This window comes from Amblyraja radiata, chromosome 1 (genome assembly GCF_010909765.2).
Source record: "Amblyraja radiata isolate CabotCenter1 chromosome 1, sAmbRad1.1.pri, whole genome shotgun sequence".
Classification (NCBI taxonomy): domain Eukaryota; kingdom Metazoa; phylum Chordata; class Chondrichthyes; order Rajiformes; family Rajidae; genus Amblyraja; species Amblyraja radiata.
Window position 1 is genome coordinate 68,328,213 of NC_045956.1, and position 16,622 is coordinate 68,344,834.

The 16,622-nt window shown below is 42.2% G+C and overlaps 1 protein-coding gene across 3 annotated transcripts in view; it reads right to left on the bottom strand.

The window, feature by feature from the left end:
* prdm5 (PR/SET domain 5) overlaps positions 1 to 16,622 on the bottom strand; it is a 304,708-nt gene that overhangs the window by 65,366 nt on the left and 222,720 nt on the right. For 2 of the 3 annotated variants that reach the window (XM_033023632.1, XM_033023623.1), the window contains one exon: positions 3,532 to 3,617. The exons of the other annotated variant lie outside the window; for it this stretch is intronic. In XM_033023632.1, the coding sequence (XP_032879523.1) occupies positions 3,532 to 3,617 (86 nt within the window). The remainder of the gene's footprint in view (positions 1 to 3,531; positions 3,618 to 16,622) is intronic. 3 annotated transcript variants of the gene reach the window in all.

Consider the following 16,622-nt stretch of genomic DNA (forward strand, 5'->3'; position numbering starts at 1 on the left):
CAACGTCCACGAAGGATACCGAGAAAAAAGTAAACCTACCACTGGTAACCATGGAGGTAGGTGGGTCTGGTTCCTTACGAATTAAAGAGAGCATGGAGGTTGGTGGGAGATTACACTTCTATCTGGATGCATGGAATAAGTTAACTACCGACACTTATATTTTAAGCAGTATCCAGGGATATACCATAGAATTTATACATAAACATAACCCTCCAGTTCAGCATGTACCGAACCGAAAGTTCGTTCTTTCAGGCAAAGAAAAATCAAAAGCACACGCTGAACTGGAGCGGCTTTATGAATTGGAAAAAACCCAACATGAATCAATGGAATTCGTGTCCAGTATCTTTATCAAAAACAAAAAAAGATGGTGGTTGTCGCATCATCATAGATTTGACTAATTTGAATACTTTCGTACAATATATTCATTTCAAGATGGAAACCTTTGTTACTGCTAAGCAATTGATTTCCAAAGATTACTACATGGCAAGCATCGATTTAAAAGATGCTTACTATTCAGTACCTATACGAGGTGACCACAGATGTTATTTAAAATTCAACTGGATGGGTCAGAACTGACAGTACAGAGCACTACCTAATGGGATAACATCAGCCCCCAGGCTGTTCACAAACATTTTGAAACCAGCCCTAGCGTTTCTGCGGAAACAAAAACACATGGTGATGGCATATCTAGACGATATACTCATTGTGGGCAAAACTTTGGAATTGGCTAAACAAACGGTAACAGCCACTAAACAATTATATGGAGTTTTATCATCCATCCAGTTAAATCTAAATTAACGCCTTCTACCACAATGGATTATCTGGGGTTCACCATTAACTCAGTTCACATGTCAGTGACTTTGCCTAAGGAAAAGGTTACAGCCTTAACAGAGGCTTGCAGTAACCTCATTGTCATCAGTAAACCATCCATCAGATTGGTAGCAAGAATAATTGGCAAAATAGTGGCTGCCTTTCCAGCCACATATTTCAGACCTTTACATTATCAAAATTTACAGAGGGCAAAAGTACGAGCACTCAAAATTAATGGTGGTCATTTTGACAGACCAATGAAGCTACCAACCGAGACCATAATGGAACTAAAATGGTGGAAAGATAACATTCGGCATTGTTCCAACCCAATCATTATCAACAACCCGTCTATGGTACTACAAACTGATGCCAGTGCACTTGGTTGGGGTGCTACCAATTCCATCTCCAGCTGTGGAGGTAGATGGAGTGCACAGGAGGCATCATTATTACAAACACTGGGCATAAACTACCTGGAAATGTTGGGTGCATTCCATGGCCTTAAGTCATATTGTTCTGGGTTATATCACCAGCATGTTAGACTACAAATTGACAATACCACCGTGGTAGCATATATCAACCACATGGGTGGAAACAAATCGACATCATGTGACAATCTGGCCAACACAATTTGGCAATGGTGTATCCAGAAAAATATTTGGATATCAGCTACCTACCTACCAGGTAAACTAAATTTAGTGGCAGACACCAGGTCACGCAAATTTAATGAAAACACCGAATGGATGTTGGATAAAAAAGTATTTGCTGATATTGCAGCACGGTATGGAACACCAGATATCGATCTATTCGCATCCAGGCTTAATCACCAGTTATCAAACAATGTTTCATGGGATCCAGACCCTGGGGCAGCGGCGACAGATGCATTTTCGCTGCATTGGGGAGATTGCTTATTTATGCATTCCCTCCTTTCTGCCTCATCAGTCGGGTATTAAGGAAAATACAGCAAGACTCTGCGTCTGGTATTTTGGTAGTACCTGATTGGCCTACTCAACCATGGTTCCCTGTGATACTCAACATGGTATTAGAACCATGCATCACCATCCGGCATAGACCAAATTTACTGGTTCATCCCGTAACAAGGGAAAGCCACCCATGTCATAACCATATGAACTTATTAATTTGTGGAGTTTAAAAGCACCTCTACTGCATCTGGGACTGACGGACCGAACAGTGGACATTATTTCAGCGGCCCACAGACAGTCCACCAAAAAACAGTACCTGGTGTACATCAGGAAATGGGAAATGTACTGTCACAACAACAACATCAACCACAGATCAATGAACATCCCGTCTGTTCTGGAATTCCTGTCTGGCCTCCATTACGATGAGGGGCTCAGTTATAGTGCCATCAACCGCGCCAGAAGTGCTCTGTCAACATACCTATGGCAAGGAACAGAGCAGCATTCTGTTGGGACACACCCCCTGGTAACTAAACTCATGAGGGGAATTTTTAATGTCAATCCCCCGAGAACCAGGTACTCCCAAATATGGGATGTGAGCATTGTACTAACCATGCTAAGGAACTGGTCTCCAGCTACAGCTCTGTCCCTACAGAAACTGACACTGAAAACAGTCATGCTGATGGCCTTGGTCACGGCACAAAGAGTACAGTCGCTACATAAATTAAGACTGGACAACATGACTTCTTCATCTGGAAACTTAACTTTTCACATCAATGAATTAGTCAAGCAGAACAGACAAGGGTCAGCAGGCCTAAAAATAGAATTTAGGGCCTACCCGACAGATGATCGTCTCTGTATAGTGAGACACTTACTATTATATATGGAGTATACAAAAATCATCAGATGCAAAGAAATGGCACTTTTAATCAGCCACAAACAACCACACAAAAAAGTGACAGTCCAGACCATCTCGAGATGGCTGAAACAGGTTCTAATAAAGGCTGGAGTGGATACTAACATTTTAAAATCTCACTCCACCAGGGCTGCAGCTACATCGGCAGCTATGCAGTTGGATGTTCCGATGGACCAAATCCTCAAGACAGCAGGATGGTCAACGGAGAAAACTTTCCAACGATTTTATCACAAACCAGTAATTAAAACTGGAACATTTGCAGAAACAATTTAAAGTTCTGTAATATAATTTTACCCCATGAATAGGGGCTATAATTTGGTGTTAATAAATTTATCGTTGATTTCAACGTCGAATTCATGTCTAATAATGTTAACACTATTCTTCCCATAATCATCAAGGCAGATGTGATGCATGGACTCGTTTCCACGGCATTAAATCACAGAGCTTTAAAATCTTCACGTAGTCACTCAAGTGACTCCGAAGTAAAATAGTAAGATTAAACGAGAACTTACCAGTTCGAAGTTTGATCGTTATTTTATGAGGAGTACGTTGAGGGAATACGTGCCCTCCGCTCCCACCCTTGATCATATACTCAACTGGTATCTTCTTCTCTAATCTTACTATGTTTAAGTCATTACAGTTATCTGTGATTTCACACCGTTGCTTTGAAGAATGACACGCATGCGTATTGGCGGGGTTCTTCACGTATTCCCTCAACGTACTCCTCATAAAATAACGATCAAACTTCGAACTGGTAAGTTCTCGTTTAATCTTACTATTAAATGCATAGTTTCAGTTCACAAATGTTAACCTTCACTGTAATCAATGTGGCAGCAGTTACTTTTGTTAGTGGGAAGGAAGGAACAAGAAAGGATAACCTCCTCTTACCCGCGTGTGTGTTCTAATGTGCATTTTTAATCCATCATTCTTGCTGAAAGCTTTGTCACAGTAGGGACATTGGTACGGGCGCTCACCTGCAAACAAGAGAGATAATCATCATTAAATCAGATAATAGACTACAGAGTGAGAGGACTGTTTAAGCACATCAAGGGAAAGCAGTGAGGCCAGTCGAGGACTTTCCCCTCTAGATTATCTTTATTTTTGATCAAACAAGCAGATCAGAGCATTGGGTAAACCTTGCATAAAGGAAGTTTTCTCTCAGTCACTTGAACGCTGGATCAAATTCCATTCTGATCTTTGATCTGTGCTAACACGGTACAACTCCACACATACATCTCTTTCTAAAAAAAACATAGAAGGCTTTAATGACTTAAATTAACTCTGACAGCTTTCCACATTGAATGTTTGCTGTTCTGTGGACGACGATGTCACATGCTTCAATATCAGAAATGGAATTTGACTGTTTAACGTACAATACAATACAATACAATACAATACGGTTTATTTGTCACATTGCACATAAGTGCAAGTGAAATGAATATGTCAGCAGCGGTACAATTATAAAGAACACACACAAAACACAATAAAAATGTAACATAAACATCCACCACAGCATTCATCACTGTGGTGTAAGGCACACAATTTGGCCAGTCCTCCTACATTTTCACCCGTGGTCGGGACCTCAACCCTCCGCAGCCGTTGCTGCGGGCGTCCAGATGGTAAAAGGACAAGGTACAAGTCCAGGTAAGTCCAGAGTTGGCTCTTCCTCACAGGAGACCGCGGCTTTAAGTTGGTGTAGGCCGCAGGCCGGCGGTCGAAGATTTAAAGTTTAAAGTTCCCGCCGCGCCGCAGCCAGAAGCACCGCAGACCGCAGGGCCGGCTGTCGAAGCTCCCCTCCAGGGGTGATGGTAAGTCGCCACCGCGCCCGCGGTAGAAGTTGGCCGCGGGCCGGCAGTGATGGCTTCTTCTTCCCCCGGGTCCCCCACGAGGGATCCCGGGCTGTAGACGCCACGCCAGCTGGAGCTGTGCAGACCGCGGCTTCAGGCTGCCGTCTGCCGCGGGCCAGCGAAACGGAGCGCTCCCCTCCAGCGAGCCCCAGCAAGGGCTCACCCACTCCACGCCGAAAGTCCACGCTGCGCCCGCCGCTGAAGCCCCGGGCGCGTCTCCGGGAAAGGCCGCCCGATCCTTGCTGTTAGGCCACGGGGGAGGCGACCTGGAAAAGGTCGCCTCTCCATGGAGGAGGCGACTGAAACGGTTTCCCCCTCACCCCCCCACACCACCCCCCACACAAAACACACAAAGAACCGTTAAAAACATACTTTAAAACATACTAAAAAAAATAACAAAAGTTGAAAAAACTAACGCGCTGCTGGCAGGGCTGCCGCCATTGCAGCGCCCCCACCGACGTCAAGGTAAAAAAGACACTGAACAAATATTGAATGCAATCAATGTATACAAAAATAACATACAAAGAAAACAAAAACATCACCCCTGAAACAACAGATTTCCCAATGCTTAAGAAAATAGGAAACAGACGAAAGGGTAAGTCAGTCAGCCTCTTGTGCCTACCCAGCCATTGGATCAGACCATAGCTGATGATTTACCTCAGTACTAACCCTTATCCTGAACTACTATCGGACTATCTTTGATCGACTTTTATCTATACTGGCTTTACCTTGTACTAAATCCTTATTATGTATCTGTACACTGCGTATGGATTGATTGTAATCATGTTGTTTAAGAAGGAACTGCAGATGCTGGAAAATCGAAGCTACACAAAAATGCTGGAGAAACTCAGCGGGTGCAGCAGCATCTATGGAGCGAAGGAGATAGGCAACGTTTCGGGCCAAAACCCTTCTTCAGACTGATAGAGGCTGGGGGGAGGCTGGGAGAAGAAAGGAAAAAGGAGGAGGAGGGGCCCGAGGGCTGAGGTAGGAGGGGAGGAGACAGCAAGGGTTAACAGAATTGTGAGAATTCAATGTTCATGCCACCAGGATGCAGACTCCCCAAGCGGAATATGAGGTGATGTTCCTCCAATTTCCGGTGTTGCTCACTCTGGCCGTGGAGGAGGCCCAGGACAGAGAGGTCGGATATGAATGGGAGGGGGAGTTGAAATGTTGAGCCACCGGGAGGTCAGGTTGGTTAGTGCAGACGGAGCGGAGGTGTTCGGTGAAATCATGTATTGTCTTTCCTCTGGCTGGTTAGCCCACAACAAAAAGCTTTTCACTGTACCTCAGTACATGTGACAATAAACTAAACTGAACTATACCTTGATTTCCTCAAGATCCCAAAAATTGTTGATATCTGCCTTGAACATACTCAGCCCTCATCAGCCCTCTTGATTATAGAATTACATAGGTTTACAGTTTCCATATGTGTGCAGAAATTCTATCCAAACAAGTCGAAAATGGCCAACCGATTATTTTGAAATTGGTTCTAAGTGGTATCTTCCAAGCATCTATTCTATATATGAATGTTATATGTTTCAGTCGGATCACCTCTCATTCTTGTAAACAATACAAGTATAGTCTGAAAACCCAAAACGTCACCAACCCATGCTTTCAAGAAATGCTGCCTGACCTATTGAGTTACTTCAGCACCTTGTGTTGTTTTTGTAAACCAGCATCTGGAATTCCATGTTTCTGTAGGTATAATTCTAGCTAGTTTATTTAATCATCATACCACAAAACTTCTCATCCAAGAAGCAAACTGATGGACTTCCAATCTTGCAAGTAAACCCTTCCGTACATGGAGAGACCAGATTTATATACAATATTCCAGGGAGGATTTTACCAGGACTAATTGCTGTATATAGAACATTGAATGGAACGGCACAGGAACAGGCCCTTCAACTCACAATTTCCATGCCGACATGATACCAAGTTAAAATAATCTCCTCTGCTGGCAACGGATCCATATTCCTCTACTCGCTGCATATCCATGGACCTATCTAAAAGCCTCTTAAGGGCCTGTCCCACTTAGGTGACTTTTTAGGTGAGTGCAGGAGACTCTGCGCTAGTCACATGATCGCCACATGGTCGCCACGTGACCAAGGGTCCCATGCTTGTTAATCGTCTGGACAGCCTACCATGAAGGGATTTCATCAAATGCCTTACTAAAATCCGCCACCCTACCCTAGTTGATCACCTATATCAATTCCTCAAAAAAAAATATTCTTGACCTCAACTCATCTTGCAGTAAAGTCCAACATACAGATTACTCTTTTAATTGCTGCATTTGCATGTTTACTTTCACTCCAAATGTCACCCAGGACTCTGAACACTAACTATTTGTGATTTCCCACCATTTAAAAGTATTCTGTTTTCTTATTAATCTTCCACGTGGATGGCTTTACATATTCCACATTGTGTCTGTTATGTCTCACCTATTTACTTAGTTCCTTGAAGCCTCTCTGCATCCTCCCTTCAATTCACACTGCCAACCATTGTTAACCATCTGTAATCTGCTTGGGCACTGCCAGATTTACTCAGCATTTGCGTTATTCTCCTTTGCTCTCAGTTCTCAGCAGCAGGTCTGATGAATATCACAGCTTTGACGCGTTCCTTTGCATATACTGTCTCCTTCAAGTTCCCTTATCAACCTGCAATCTCACTAAACAGCAAAATCATCTCATGTCGCCTTCCTATCAGTCATTCCCTTTGTCCTACCCACTCGTCGCACACCCTCTCCACAATTTAATACTAACTTGTTTTCTTGCTTTCCTAGTTCTGATGAAAGCTGTTTGAGCTGAAATGCTAACTCTTTTACTCTTTCCAAAAGTGCTGATTGGCCAGCAGTGTTTCCATAATCTTCTGCCAACCAATTTAAGTTAGCAAATGTGAACATCTTTACATTAACTCCCCACAAAGAAATTGTTCATATAGATTATGAAAACTGTGACATCCACTGCACCCTATTAGTTACCTTCCTGATCTAAATATGAACTATTCATTATTACTTTGTTTTCTGTCAGTGCACTGGGATGAAGACCAAACCAAGCCAGTCTGTAGCCATCAATTCAAAATATTCTAAGTTTGTTTAATAACCTCTGGTGCAGCACCTTTATTGAAGTTCTTCTCCAATATATTGCATTCACTGGTTCCTCCTTATTTATTCCATTCATTACAACCAAAACAAACTTGAACTGCTTTGCCAAATACGATTTCTTTTCCATAAATCCATGTCCAAAATGCCCGGTTACTACTTTCATGATAATGGATTTCAGCATTTTCTCTACTACCTATGTCAGGCTAAAAGGTCTGCAGTTACCCAGTTTATTATATTGTCACATATTTAACTGGATAAGTGGTGGAGCTAATATTGTTTAAAAAATAAATAGAAACTGAAAACCAAAAGTTTTCTTTGTATTTTGCTCACTCCTGACAATGGATTTCTAAGCAGTTAATTTTACTTAATTAAAAAAAAAAAAATGTTTAAAGAACACCAGAAGATAATCAAAAAGACAATACGGGGAGAAAAGATGAGGTACGAAGGTAAGCTAGCCAAGAATATAAAGCAGGATAGTAAAAGCTTCTTTAGGTATGTGAAGAGGAAAAAATTAGTTAAGACCAAAGTTGGACCCTTGAAGACCGAAAAAGGTGAATTTATTATGGGGAACAAGGAAATGGCAGATGAGTTGAACAGGTACTTTGGATCTGTCTTCACTAAGGAGGACACAAATAATCTTCCTGATATAGTAGTGGCCAGAGGATCTGGGGTGACAGAGGAACTGAAGGAAATCTACATTAGGCAGGAAATGGTGTTCGATAGACTGATGGGACTGAAGGCTGATAAATCCCCAGGGCCTGATGGTCTTCATCCCAGGGTACTTAAGGAAGTGGCTCTAGAAATTGTGGATGCATTGGTGATAATTTTCCAATGTTCTATAGACTCGGGATCAGTTCCTGTGGATTGGAGGGTAGCTAGTGTTATCCCACTTTTTAAGAAAGGCGGGAGAGAGAAAACAGGGAATTATAGACCAGTTAGCCTGACATCGGTGGTGGGGAAGATGCTGGAGTCAATTATAAAAGATGAGATAGCCGCACATTTGGATAGCTGTAACAGGATCGGTCCGAGTCAGCATGGATTTACCAGGAGGAAATCATGCTTGACTAATCTTTTGGAATTTTTTGAAGATGTAACTAGGAAAATGGACAAGGGAGAGCCAGTGGATCTAGTGTACCTGGACTTTCAGAAAGCATTTGATAAGGTCCCACATAGGAGATTAGTGGGTAAAATTAGGGCACATGGTATTGGGGGTAAAGTGCTGACATGGATAGAGGAGTGGTTGGCAGACAGGAAACAAAGAGTAGGGATTAACGTGTCCCTTTCAGAATGGCAGGCTGGGTCTAGTGGGGTACCACAAGGCTCGGTGCTGGGACCGCAGCTATTTACAATATATATTAATGATTTAGATGAAGGGTTTCAAAGTAACATTAGCAAATTTGCAGATGACACAAAGCTGGGTGGCAGTGTGAACTGTGAGGAGGATGCTATGAGAATGCAGGGTGACTTGGACAGGTTGGGGGAGTCGGTAGATGCATGGCAGATGAAGTTTAATGTGGATAAATGTGAGTTTATCCACTTTGGTAGCAAAAACAGGAAGGCAGATTACTATCTAAATGGTGTCCAGTAGGGAAAAGGGGAAGTACAATGGAATCTGGGGGGTCCTTGTACATCAGTCTATGAATGTAAGCATGCAGGTAGAGCAGGCAGTGAAGAAAGCGAATGGCATGTTGGCCTTTATAACAAGAGGAATTGAATATAGGAGCAAAGAGGTCCTTCTGCAGTTGTACAGAGCCACACCTGGAGTATTGTGTGCAGTTTTGGTCCCCTAATTTGAAGAAGGACATTCTTGCTATTGAGGGAGTGCAGCGTAGGTGCATGGTTAATGGTTAATTCCCGGGATGGCGGGACTGTCATATGCTGAGAGAATGGAGCAGCTGGGCTTGTACACTCGAGTTTAGAAGGATGAGATGGGATCTCATTGAAACATATAAGATTGTTAAGGGCTTGGACACGCTAGAGGCAGTAAACATGTTCCTGATGTTGGGGGAGTCCAGAACCAGAGGCCACAGTTTAAGAATAAGGAGTAAGCCATTTAGAACGGAGATGAGGAAACACTTTTTCTCACAGAGAGTGGTGAGTCTGTGGAATTCTCTGCCTCAGAGGGCAGTGGAGGCAGGTTCTCTGGATGCTTTCAAGAGAGAGCTATATAGGGCTCTTAAAAATAGCGGAGTCAGGGGATATGTGGAGAAGGCAGGAACGGGGTACTGATTGGGGATGATCAGCGATCAGCTATGATCACATTGAATGGCGGTGCTGGCTCGAAGGGCCAAATGGCCTACTCCTGCACCTATTGTCTATTGTCTATTGTCTATTGTCTACTTGTTGATTTCCAACTCTCCCAGTTCTGATGATGGCCAATTTGTGAGATGTTATAATAATTCCCTGATGTACCAAGCCATCAAATATTTTGGCTTGATGACCTTTCATCGGAAATAAAATGCCATAATATTTGTCTTCAATTGTGTGGATTTCAGAACATCTTCTATTTCAGCTAAAATGGCACAAAGTGTTTTGCATTGGAAAAATCTATTCAGCACCGAATGCGTTTTTCTGGTAATTATGGCGTTGTGGAGATCAAATTATTCGCCCAACTGCTGTTAGTTCTCAGCTGTAATTAATCAGAAGTTTGAAATATCAAACTTGACCAATAGAGATGATGTAGTAGGATTTTAATACAATTCGCCATGAGCCCTGAAGTGGTGGCATACTTCATTACCATGGAAACATGAGTATTGAAATCATTAAAAGAGCAGAAACCACAAATTCATTAATGTATTCCACAGAATATTAAAGTGTCAAGTTTGTAAAATAGTTTCAATGTACACAGCTGCACCTGCATCTCACTGAATACTGACAACTTTTTCATGAACAGAATTGTTTAAAATGTAGTCTTCACTGTTATTCCCGGTTTCATTAACTCATGAATAAATTTAAATAGAGCTTTAGTAATGTGCAAGAACCCAACATAAAGCATCCTCATACTTCAATCCCTTTAGATTTTCTGCATTTACTCATCTAAAACATAATAAGCAGCATAGCAATTCAAAATGATGGCACATAACATTGCTTTTTTCATCTGTCTCACGCAAGCTTTGTTTATGTATTCTGTAGAAAGATAACCCACCATGCTAAATTCCATATATGTATGCACAATAAAGACGTACCCGCTTCAAGGCAATATATCAAACAAAATAAGCAGCATGACTGAAAGTCATCAGCTAAAATCTTACTTTCTTCTCTGCTGTTGTTAATAAAGCCAAGCTGGTTTTTTTTCCAACTTACATGGCAAGGGAATTAAAAGTGATATGAGAAAGAACAAGATTAGGGGCAACAGAACAAGATATAGACAGATATAATTACTCAGAAGAAAACAATATAAAGGATCTGTGTGGTACTGATTGCTGTTTAATGTGCTCAGTTCATGAAGTGATGTAATGCATATGCCTATGAGAAATGGAGAACAGGGCCTGGGTGCTGTTGGCCAGAATGTTTTTTAAAAATCCAGTAGATTAATAATTATTTTGCAAAATGCGATCAAAAATAGACAAAAACTAAGAGCCACATAAATGTCATATAATAGGTAACAAGAAGTATGCCAAGAAACAAGGCTAGTGAGATGGAGAAACATGGAGAGCAACAAAAGCCTATTTCTGGAAAGTGATCGATAAAAATACATGTCAAAGACCAAATAGTTTCTTTCGTGGGTTAATTGAATGGAAATATTATAGGGCATCAGGAAATAGCTGATGTGCTAAATGAATTCTTCACATCAGTCTTCATAAGACCTTAGACAAATTCCAGATTCAGCAAAGCTGATTTTAGAATCGACAACATCTGTAGAGGTCAGCAGAGCACGTGTTGTGAAGGAACTCAAGCAAATAAATGTTTATCAGCTGAAGAGCCAGATGGCATACACCTTACAATCCTCAAGGAAATAAGCAAAGAAAAGGCCAAGACGCCATTTCATATTATTAGTGGTTCCATAAGTATCGAAACTGGACCAAAGGACTGCAGAGTGGGTATCAATTATGCAATAGTTGATTCGTCTAAAGCCAGTGATTCAGAAATACTCAAAATATGCTTATAGGATATTATCCTGAGTTAGCCTGAGTTATCTCCCTGAGTTAGCATTTGTCAGTTAGAGTAGTAACAGGCAGAGTACATGGCCTCTGCACACGAGAATAAAGAATGAGAATCAGGCAGGGTTCATCTTTTTAATGATCTCATAGAGTTATACAGCAGGGAAAGAGGCCCCTTGGCCCAACTCATCCATGCTGACCATGCCCCATCTAAGCTAGTCCCATTTGCCTGTGTGTAGTCTAAATACTTGTACAAAACTTTTGTATCCATATACTTGTCAAGTGTCTTTTACATGTTGTTATAGTACTTGCCTCCTCTGGCAGCTCATTCCATATGCCCACCATTCACTGAGTGAATAGGGTGCCCCTCGGGTTATATAAAATCTTGCCCCCCTCACCTAATATTGCCCTACACACCCAAATCTGTTCATTCTTGTTGGAATTTTCAATGCTCTAAAGGCACAGGAAGACAGAGTGGGCTTTGAATAATCTGTTCAACGCTCACACAAAAATAATGAACATTTGGTCAAGGTAGCAGCTGGTAAGGGACACCAATGCAATAGTAACTGAAAAAGAGTCCAGATTATAAGCGATGAAGAGGAAACTGGCAAAATAGGGGAACAGAAAGTATAAACAAAGTGTCCTTACAAAGCTCCACCTATGTAACTGCAGTCAGTATATTCCAAAAAATATTCAAGTGTTTTTGGATATTTCAACATGACAAAGTACCACATAAAACTCAACCACAATTTGCTCTAGACCTCCTGCCGGGTATACTTTTCACAACTTATATTGAGGGACACGCTTATAATATTACAAAAAGTGCTGATGGCACCAAGATGTGGCCAGATAATTGGAATAGATAAGATTTATAGGATTCAAACCCACTAGGTAAAGTAAGTGTTGACCTAAAGAAAGGCATATGGATTTCAAAATGATTAAGTATAAGGGAATCCATGCTGGTACAGGAAATATAAACCATGTGTACTTAGTGGATGGATCCTTTTTTAAATGGGCCAGTTAATTGTGGAAGGGGCCAAAACTCTATTTAGGAGGGATCTATCAACGTATGTCCGTCATTACAGCAGTGGCAGCACTAATTCTCTTTCCCCATATTGTCTCTTATTTTATGGTTGGGACACCACTCAAAGTTGAAATCCTAAATAAAATTAACAGTTCACATACATGTAATAATATATCTGGGATCAGATGACTTTAGAGTTGCATCCATACTTCATGAGTGATTAAAAATAAAGCAGACAATCCTGGTGGGAACAACATCATGATTCCTCAGTAGATGATCAACTCAATGTCAGGTTGTGCACAAAAATTGCCAGAGACCCAGGTTCGATCTTGACCAGGGGTGCTGTCAGTACGGAATGTATACGTTCTCTCTGTGACTACGTGGGTTTCCTCTGAATGCTCCGGTTTCCTCCCACATTCCAAAAACATACAGATTTGTAGGTTCATTAGCTTCTGTAAATTGTAAATTGTCCCTAGTGTGTAAGATAGTGTTAGTGCACGGGGTGATCGCTGACTTGCGCAGACCTGCGAAGGGCCTGTTTCCACTCTGCATCTCTAAAGTCTAAATTATATTTTTTTAAACAAACAAACCAACTTACATCCAACTAAATCGAATTACTGCAATCATTGACTAATCACACTTGCATAAATCCTTGCTGCCTGTCATAAGTTTATACTGTAAGTTCTAGGAGCAGAATTAATCCATTCGGCCCATCATATCTACACAGCCATGCAATCATGGTTGATCTATTTCTCTCTCTCAATCCCATTCTCCTACCTTCTCCACATAGTCCCTGACAACCAAACTAATCAAGAATCTATCAATCTCCATCTTAAAAATATCCATGGACTTGGCCTCCACAAACTTCTGTGGCGATGAGTTCCACAGACTCATCACCCTCTGACTAAAGAATTGCCTCCTTATCTCCTTTCTAAAGGTAGGTTGTTTTATTCCGAGTCTATGGGCTCTGGTCCTACTCTCCCACTAGCGGAAACATCCTCTCCAAACCCACTCTATCCAGGACTTTCACTATTCGGTAATTTACCATGTCTTCCAAATGGCTTAATTTTGCTGCAAGCACTAAAATGGTAATTCCACAGTTACTGTAGCCAAGGTGGTGAATGGCAACTCATTTGCAGTAGAGGCCCCTCTGAAAGCAACAAAGGATGATCTCAAACAGTTCAGAATCACGATGAACATAGTTAACTTGACTTTGTACGGCTGTCACGTGGTGGCACAGTCTGAGTTAGCAGCTGACAGGTAATGGTGAAGGCATTGTGAGACCAATACGTGGGCATCATGAGTGTGGTCAAGGAAGGAACTGCAGATGCTGGAAAATCGAAGGTAGACAAAAGTGCTGGAGAAACTGCACCCCTGTTTTGTCTACCTTCATGAGTGTGGTCATTGTACCACAGAACAGAAGATCGACTTTCCACAAAATCACTGACATTCTCTTGGAGAGGTAGTTCAGTCATCCTTATAATCTGTGGGATGACAAGCTGTTGAGTCTGTGCCACCACAGACCTCATTGAATGTGGGTTTCTGAACATTGAATGTCACGTTCTTTTAGGAAGGAGACGAGGAGTAATTCATTTAATCTGAGGGTGGTGAATCTGTGGAATTCTTGCCACAGAAGGCTGTGGAGGCCAAGTCAGTGGATATATTTAAGGCAGAGATAGATTCTTGATTAGTACAGGTGTCAGAGGTTATGGAGAGAAGGCAGGAGAATGGGGTTAGGAGGGGAAGATAGATCAGTTATGATCGAATGGTGGAGAAGACTTGATATTCCGAATGGCCTAGTTCTGCTCTTATCACATGATCTTATGATCATTCTGGCTAGAAAGGCAGCAGGATGCCTGGAAATTCCAGAGATCCTTGCTTTCAGCACTCATGGAATGGGTGATATGTGCAATGAAACCAGCTGCACTGTCCACCTGTTGTACGCTGCACAATGGTCGAGCTCACAAATATTGGCCCAAAGATGGCCACCTCCTCGCAATGTAAAAGAAAGGCTTCACCCAAAGTCATGAGTGATTACAGTGGGACAACCAGATACTCCTGGACATTTCACATAATAATAATAATAATAATGGATGGGATTTATATAGCGCCTTTCTAATACTCAAGGCGCCTTACATCGCATTATTCATTCACTCCTCAGTCACACTCAGTGGTGGTAAGCTACTTCTGTAGCCACAGCTGCCCTGGGGCAGACTGACGGAAGCGTGGCTGCCATTCTGCGCCTACGGCCCCTCCGACCACCACCAATCACTCACACACATTCACACACATTCACACACAGGCAAAGGTGGGTAAAGTGTCTTGCCCAAGGACACAACGACAGTATGCACTCCAAGCGGGATTCGAACCGGCTACCTTCCGGTTGCCAGCCGAACACTTAGCCCATTGTGCCATACATAGACATTCAGGCAGGCTTGACAATGTCCAAAACATTTCAATGTGCATGTCCACCAGCCTTGTTCTCAAGGTTACTCCACTGTAATTCTCTTCAAAGTCATTTCAGTGAGATCTAACCTTTTGGGAGGTGGGCCCTCATGTCTGGTGACTCACCATTCACTGATCCCATCTCTAAAGTATGGACCCTTAAAGCTACCTTGCCATTCAATAAGGTCAGGGTTGATCTAATATTTGGCATCCATTTTCATACATATTCTCCATACCTTTGCATTCCTAGAGATCAAAAACATCAGCCTTGAACATACTCAATAACTCTGCTGCTCACAGTACAGCTTTTAAGCTCACAGATGGAGTAAAGGAGTTAGACACAAAATGCTGGAGTAACTAAACGGATCCAGCAGCATATCTAGAGAAAAGGAAAAGGTGATATATCCAGTCAGAACTGCTGCTTTCTTCACTACCTCAGTCACGGTCTGGACAGGTGCAATTTTGTGTGCTAATAAAGCACATCTAAGGGGCAAATAAAAGGACATGCTTAACTCAGCCCCATCTTGCAGATAGTCAGATAGTGGAATAATGGATGTGGAATGTGTGAAGGATGCAAGAAGGAGGAATACATATGAGTACATCACCAATCTCAGTAGTTGACCGGCTCAGCTGCTGCCTACAGGCTCCGCTATTCAATCCCATTCTCAGAACACTTCACATCAGAACATTTAGCTACCAAGCACAGTGGAGTTCCCTTTAGTCGTTTGTTGCTGTCAGCAGCTACAGGCCACCTTCTCTTGGAAAGGAAGAGGAAGGTGTCAGAATCTATGGCAACATATCTGCAAATATGCCTCTCCATAGCTGAATAGTTTCCAGTGTATGTGAGCTATGACGTGAATGATATAGGAGTGGCGATTGATCAAGTTTGCCATAACTAACCAATGAAGCAGTATTTATACAATTGGCTGGGGATAATAATTGTTGACGGGTACCTTAGACTTGACTGAGTGTGTGTCATTAATTTTTCCCCTAGAATTGCAACCAGATCCTTGAGGCTTGCTTTTGACATCGATTCCCCTGCTGCTCTTGTCCCACTGCCCTTTCATTCATGATCTGAAGGGATTACAAATCCCGAAGCAGGAGGAACATTGCTGCATTCCTGGAGTCGTTTGCAGTGTCTGGGGAATGGGGTCACTTATTCCTCTGTCATTCCTGACATTGCCTCGGGGAATCTTTCCAAACCTGCACAGCAACTTCCCTTTGCTGTAATAAGTCCTTCTCCTTGAGGGACGCAAGCACAACTTCAATCAGCACCAGGTAGTCCCAGTCTGTGATAGGAATTACTGAAATAACTCTGTAAACTTGCACCAGGGCATGAAAGTGACCAATTAGCATTGATAATCCATTCATTTCAAAAGCATCGTCAGGGTGCACCTACATTGGTCTCTTTGGCATTGCCATTCTGGTGCATGTTTTCAATCTTGCATATAACAGCAATGGTA